At 45.4% G+C, this 7,299-nt stretch overlaps 1 protein-coding gene across 4 annotated transcripts in view; it reads left to right on the top strand.

The window, feature by feature from the left end:
• Nucleotides 1–211: 211 nt before the first annotated feature.
• Nucleotides 212–7,299, top strand: part of epg5 (ectopic P-granules autophagy protein 5 homolog (C. elegans)) — a 33,871-nt gene continuing 26,783 nt past the window's right edge. For 2 of the 4 annotated variants that reach the window (XR_009710008.1, XM_061260263.1), the window contains exons 1-6: nucleotides 212–302; nucleotides 1,330–1,479; nucleotides 2,125–3,165; nucleotides 3,647–3,890; nucleotides 5,431–5,567; nucleotides 6,764–6,871. Coding sequence is in view for 3 of the 4 variants with exons in the window: in XM_061260263.1 (XP_061116247.1) it covers nucleotides 1,423–1,479; nucleotides 2,125–3,165; nucleotides 3,647–3,890; nucleotides 5,431–5,567; nucleotides 6,764–6,871 (1,587 nt within the window). In the remaining variant the exon portion in view is untranslated. Of the gene's footprint in view, nucleotides 303–928; nucleotides 962–1,329; nucleotides 1,480–2,124; nucleotides 3,166–3,646; nucleotides 3,891–4,592; nucleotides 4,603–5,430; nucleotides 5,568–6,763; nucleotides 6,872–7,299 lie in introns of those variants that run through there. The other 2 variants (XM_061260264.1, XM_061260265.1) reach the window with 2 other exon arrangements.

Genomic DNA, 7,299 nt, shown 5'->3' with positions numbered 1-7,299 from the left:
TTGTGTAGTACTTCACTGCCACACTATGCAATGCACAGGTCTAAGTAACATTACACTTCAACTGAGGCAAGCTATTTCATTGTCCAACCTAAACGGCGAACTCTCGTTTGACGCCAAAAAAAAGACTTCGCTTTCTCCTGTATGATCCTTCTCGTGACCCGTTGAAAGAGAAAGGGAGGAGAACTCGTCATGTGACTTTAATTGCGATCGAGTTCCTGGAACAAAACAAAACAAACAGAATGGCAAGTGTCAACCCAAAGGAGACGTGTATGCGCTAGCCACATTTGCTTGAACTGTATTTGGTATGGCGCTTATCGTATTTTAACTGTGGATAACATGTTATGGTTAATAAGTGAATGTTACATGACTGACATAGCTAACAATGCTTTGTCTTTAACGTTTGCTCGCAAACCAACGCTGGTTATTTAAACGGGAACTTGGCTAGCTAACATAACATAGCTGACATTAGATTAGGTAAATAAACAGCTAGCTAGTTGCTTAACCCTGACAACTAAACAAGCTCGTTACTACTTTAGGTAGAAGCTATAGACTTGAAAGGTTATTGAATAACGTTAACTAACCCTATCCAGTTTATGTTTATATATGATGAGCTTATGTTGTCTTTTGTTGTCTGCTGATAATGCGATGGCAGCATATCCCATCTAGCTAGCTAAAATAACTAATGTTTTCCTTTATTGTAAAATATTGCACAGTTGTTAAACTTGTCATCGTAGCTGACTGTCTTAATTAATAACGTTAACGTATTTGTCTTTTGTTGTTCTTACTGAGTTAGCTACCTGGATAAGTAGCTAGCTAGCTAATTAAATGATATTAATGAGCCTCCGTTTCTTTGGCTGAAATATTATGTAACGGTAATACTCCTAGCAAGTCACTTGCACCAATGCAATCCGTGGCTGTAACGTGAAACCAAGCTGTACAGCGATGAAGTGAAAGTTTGCATGTAAATATACGTATTTCAGTATGATATTTCGTGTTAAGTGAGTCGCTGCTCCAGTGTTTTACACAAGGTAACTTTAGAAAAAAAAGCGATTCCATTGTCAGAGACATTCGCCTGGTACGGAGTGGCCGAAGCCTAACCCTGGTGTAAAATCCAGCGATGACCAGCTACCAGCTGTTTCAAAACATAGCTCTGGATAAGGGCGTCTGCCAAATGCCATTAATGTAATGTAATGTAATGTAATAGCTTGAGCTGGTGTAACATGTCTAACTTCTTTCGGCAGGAATGTCTAAGGTACTGCATGAATATTAATAGTAAAATACCTCGATACATTTCTTTGAATAATCTACATCAAACTTCTGTCCCTACAGACTATGAATAGCTGAAGAGGAAAAAGCATTCTGACGTCAGAAAAGTACCTGAGACGCTGGACTGGCAGTTGTCATGAGAATACATACGCAAAGATGGCGGAAGCGGTGAGACCCAAGAAAACCAAGTCAAAACACAGGCAGAAGTCCCAGGTAACGGCCACGCTGTTTGCAAATGCAGTTCTGGTTTGAACTGGTAACTACGGCTTGTAAAAAAAATAAAATAAAAGAAACCATAAACCATATAGTGTCGTTGCTAAGTGCTGGGCTGAGGGAATTAATAATATTATATGCATGTTGTCTGTATTCCTACCAACATAAATAATTATTTGCAATACACGGTTCAAGTATGTGCTGACCCCAGTGTATGGGCTTTTAGTTTACTCATTTACAGCTAAATAAATGTTCTCATGATTTATTTCAAGATAACCCATTTGAGATTTTAATATTTTATGTGATACTCTACCAATTACTTTATTGTCAGTAAGACCTAACTTCAGATTCTGAAATGCTTATTTGTCATTCACAATCTGTTAGTTGAGAAATATGTGCTTGTAAAGGCACTTTACTGAAATATTGAAATGTTTCCCTTGTCACTGTGTCAATTGAGGTTAAAAAGTAGGCCAAAAGTCAGTTCTGCAGGTTTGGCCTCATTCGAGGTAGCTTACTTAACACCTGTGATGTCTAATAATTTAAACTTTTAAATTATGATACTTTCAGCTTTTTTGTTGATGAAAGCATGCATCTCGTATAAAGTCAGTTTGCAATACTTTTGCTGTTTTTATTTTTAATTCCAAGGAGAGAAAGCAGAAAGAGGTTGATGGTGGTAGGAGAGCAGGGCAGCTAGCGCCTCTTCCTGTGGCCCCCCTGCGACTCAAACGGATAAGAGCCCCCCAGCCCAGCGATAACTTCACCGACATCCCCCTGAGCCTCACGATCAATGACCCCCCCGCTGTGGAGCCGAAGGGCCTATCCCACAGTGCACTGCAGTTATCAAACCCGGCTGGAGCGGAGAGAGAGGATAGCGGGGGGGCGAGCGAGGAGATCACAGGGACTCTCCCTGGAAAAGGGGGCTCACTCCAGCCCACGGACAGTGTTGAGGCCAGGCCTGAAAACACTGAAGATGATGTCATCAACGAGGAGCCACCTAAGCCATTGCAGCCGGAGCTCTATGAGGAGAAGGCCTTGGACTACAAGTTTGACCTGTCTGAGAAGGCCTTGGACTACAAGTTTGACCTGTCTGAGAAGGCCTTGGACTACAAATTTGGCTCATCTGAGAAGATGGCCCCAGAATCCAGCGTTACTCCTCGTCTGTACCCCTCCCTCCCGGCCCCCTCCTCGGAGCCCCAGCTCCTTGTGGTGGAGGAGGATGAGTGCCCCTCTGGCTGTGAGCTGGTGGACCCCTCCCTGGTCCCCAGGATGGGTGCGGCTCTAAAAGATCCAGAGACGAGAGCCCCGGCGGTGCTGTGCCTGGCTGAGCAGGAGTCCTCTCCGCCCAGCCTGGTGCCCGTGGCCCTGGCCCCCCCAGAGCAGCCGCTGGGGAGGCTGTACCCGGAGCTGCCCCAGGCCCAGCCCAGCCCGGCCGTGCAGGCCTTCACGCGGGAGCAGCTGCGGCTGTGGGAGCCGGGGTCCTGGCTGGAGAACGTGGAGCTCCACGCCGGAGAGTTTGAGGGAGCGGCGTACCAGGACGGCCACGAGCTGCACGAGCTCCTGCTGAATTACTGGCGCTGCCGCAAGCAGCTGACCCAGGCCCACACCGAGCTGCAGGCCGCCAACTCCGACTGCAGGAGCGCCCAGAACCGCCTCTGGAGCTTCCGCGACGAGCAGCTCACCCTGCAGGTGAGGAGGCTTCTCATTGGACGATGAGCCCTGGAAGGAAGTGAACCCACAAAGGGTCACCTAAGGGTCACATTCTTCTGAACATATAAACCGTCTCTGAAACAGCTTACTGGCCCAGTACAGAGTATACAAGTTGTGTACAGTAGTATGCAAGTGTATGATTCATACTTACATTGACTATTTAAGGTGGGTAGTGACCCAATTGGCTTTCTTTGCTGCTGTTATCTACACAACGTCATTCATCTTTTATTCAGTGGGATGCCTATCACGTATACTTTATGCATCATAGATTTATGTAGTTGGATATGAATGTAATTCAGTGTACTTTGTTAACAGTTCAACAGTGATGTCTCAATGCTCTGTTTAAAATGTGGCCATCTCATTAAGTCCTTAATTAATTTCCAATTAGTACAACATCTAGCCTTTTGCTATCTTGGAATTAAGTGCATAGTCTCATTTTCATGAACTCTGTCCCATGCAGGGCTTGTGTGCGGACCAGGCCAAGGTGTGTGGTTACCACCGCTTCCAGCAGGTGGCGCTAAAGGAGGGTGTGGTGGGGGAGTTGAAGCTCCTGTTCGAGACCAGAGCAGAGCTGCTTCACCAGACGCTGGCGCTACACGCCTACACTACCATGCTGTCCCGCCTGCAGGTGGAGTCCTACCTGTACCGTCTACTGAGCGCCAACCCGGCAACCAGGAGCGCCGGTGTACAGGAGTCAAACATGGGTGAGACAGGACAAACACAGTGACCGTTTAACTCAAATTACACTCTAAACCAGGAGTGCCAGTGTACAGGAGTCAAACATGGGTGAGACAGGACAAACACAGTGACCGTTTAACTCAAATTACACTCTAAACCAGGAGCGCCAGTGTACAGGAGTCAAACATGGGTGAGACAGGGCTAAAACTGTGGCCGTTTAACTGCTTACACTCTAAACCAGGAGCACCAGTGTACAGGAGTCTAACATGGGTGAGACAGGGCTAACACAGTGACTGTTTAACTGCTTACTCTAAACCAGGAGCAGCAATGTACAGGACTTTAACATGGGTGAGACAGCGCTAACACAGTGACTGTTTAACTGCTTACTCTAAACCAGGAGCACCAGTGTACAGGAGTCTAACATGGGTGAGACAGGGCTAACACATTGACTGTTTCACTGCTTACTCTAAACCAGGAGCGCCGGTGTTCAGGAGTCAAACATGGGTGAGACAGTGCTAACACATTGACTGTTTCACTGCTTACTCTAAACCAGGAGCGTCGGTGTTCAGGAGTCAAACATGGGTGAGACAGGGCTAAAACAGTGACTGTTTAACTGCTTACTCTAAACCAGGAGCACCAGCGTACAGGAGTCTAACATGGGTGAGACAGGGCTAACACATTGACTGTTTCACTGCTTACTCTAAACCAGGAGCGCCGGTGTTCAGGAGTCAAACATGGGTGAGACAGGGCTAAAACAGTGACTGTTTAACTGCTTACTCTAAACCAGGAGCACCAGCGTACAGGAGGCAAACATTAATGGCATTTAGCAGACGATCTTATCCAGAGCGATGTACAAGAAAGTGCAAAGTGCATACCCATAACCAGGGATAAGTGCGCTGAAAGACCCTAGAGGGACGTACAATTTCAACTGCTACCTGCACAACAAAGATAAGGACCATGGCCTATTTGATCATCGGATGTTTTTTTATTTATTTTTTTATTTTTATTTTTTATTGTAATGCCGCAACACGCACATGTATGAACAAACCGCTTACCTAGCCAAACACTGCTTACCTAGCCAAACAAACAGCCACAACATGGGTGAGACAGCGCTAACACGGTGACCGTTTAACTCAAATTACACTCTAAACCAGGAGCACCGGTGTACAGGAGTCTTAACATGGGTGAGACAGCGCTAACACAGTGACTGTTTCACTGCTTACTCTAAACCAGGAGCACCAGTGTACAGGAGTCTAACATGGATGAGACACTGCCAACGTTTTCACTTTTACTCAAATGACACTCTAACAAGTGCAGGCATACAGGCCTTCAATTTAGGTGAGACAGGGCAAACGCTGTAACTTTCACTTTTACTCTTGTTATACTCTACCTAAACCGTTACACTACGTCCGTTTGCTGGATTTTTGTTCATTTACTCAGCAGATCTGAGTACTCTGCTTATCTACCTTGCAGCTGTTTGTATGCGAGTGTTTTGACTGAAGCAGTGCGTGCGAGTTCTCTGACCCTCTCTCCCTGCGGTGTGGCTCTGTGTGTGTGTTTCTGCAGACCCATCCGAGCCAAAGCCCCAGCCCTCATCCCTGCAGCCGCTGAAGGAGAGCATCAGTGTGCTGTTCAGCTTCACACGCAGAGTCCTGGATGACGCTCAGTTCCAGAGCGACGTGCACCTGTGGCTGCAGAGGCTGGTAATGCTCCCCACAAACCGGCAGCGAAGGCTGGGCCATATGGCCAACGTATCATATCATGTATCATATCATTTCTATGGTATAACGGTACTTGGTTTTCCAGTAACAATTATAAGAAGTAAACTGAAATATACTGCAACTTTAGAAAAATGTATTGCTTGTAATGTTTTTTTAATTACATGGCGTGACTTTTATTTGAAACAGAAAATTTACATAGGAAATTATTTATCATACAATGTGCAATTTCTGATTATCATTGGATTATAAACAATAGAATATCCTTGACAGCGGAATTGTAAAACTGCAGACTGTTGCATATCACTAAGAATAAAGTATACCAAGTATACCGAGCACAGTTCATGAGCTGGAAGATTAGACCAGACAGCTGAGGCAACACTATTACTTGGGACCAGTAGATATTACAGATAATGTACATTTTATGTTGATCTAATTTGGCAAATGCTAAATTACACGGACGTTCCATGGTTGTTCAGTGCAGTGTACTAATTCTTGTTATGAAGCCTTAAATGTCTCTTATTTAATAGGTAGATTGTTGCATTCATATACACCTGGGCAATGGCAGCCATTTTGCGGCAGAATGGTCATCCTACATCAGCTGAGGTATCATTTTTAAGCCAATTGAATCAGGCGATGATTAGGTGGTAGATTGAAAGAGCCAGGTTGGGATTGCCTCCTGCTGGCCCATCAACACCACTTCCAGCAACTTTATTTTCCAAGGAGGTCTCCCAACTACTAACCGAACACACACCTGCTTAGCTTCAGACATTCAGCAGGAGCAGGGTGCATGGTGGTGCTGTAGCTGCTGGCTAAATACTTAATGACATTAAACTTGTTAATGGCAGCATGTGGTATGATCTCACTGTAGTTCCTGTAGCGCTGAAAGGTATGACCGCTTGGCCACACACAGAGGCCGCACACACAAACATCAGCCACCATTTTGAATGAAGAATCCTAAAGCCCAATTCAGACACATTTGTCTGCCATTCTTTTGTTGAATTTTATTTTACTTGCTTTGCTCTCAATGTCTTATTGTCAGTAAGCACATGCAGGACTATATACAATGACATCCCTGCTTGTATATGTTTGACCCTGTATAGCTGTGTTTGTACCTGTATGGGCGTGTTGACTCTGTATTGACTGTGACGTTGTGTTGACAGTGACTGTGTGTGTTTTAGGTGTCTGTCCTGCACAGGGTGGGCTCATCTGGAGACCACCTGTACCTCCTCAGCCACCTCCTGCACTGCCCTGCAGGCGTGGGGAAATGGGCTGCTCCCTTCCTGCAGGTGTGGCATGATGACCTTACAAATAGCAATTACTGCTAACGTTCTTACTGCTAACGCTCTTATTGCTAAAACTCTTACTGCTAATGCTGTTATGGCTAATGCCCTTACTGCTAACAGTGTTACTGCTAACACCCTTACTGCTAACACTGTTATGACTAACGCCCTTATTGCTAACACTTATGTCTAACGCCCTTACTGCCAACACTTATGGCTAACGCCTTTACTGCTAACACTGTTATGGCTAACGCCCCTTACTGCTAACACTTATGGCTAACACCTTTACTGCTAACACTGTTATGGCTAATTCCCTCACTGCTAACACTGTTACTGCTAATGCCCTTACTGCTGATGCCCTTACTGGTAACACTGTTATGGCTAACACCCTTACTGCTAACACTGTTATGGCTAACGCCCTTACTGCTAACACT

The sequence above is a fragment of the Conger conger genome, chromosome 11 (assembly GCF_963514075.1).
Source record: "Conger conger chromosome 11, fConCon1.1, whole genome shotgun sequence".
NCBI classification, from domain to species: Eukaryota; Metazoa; Chordata; class Actinopteri; order Anguilliformes; family Congridae; genus Conger; species Conger conger.
This window is presented reverse-complemented; position numbering and strand designations above follow the sequence as displayed.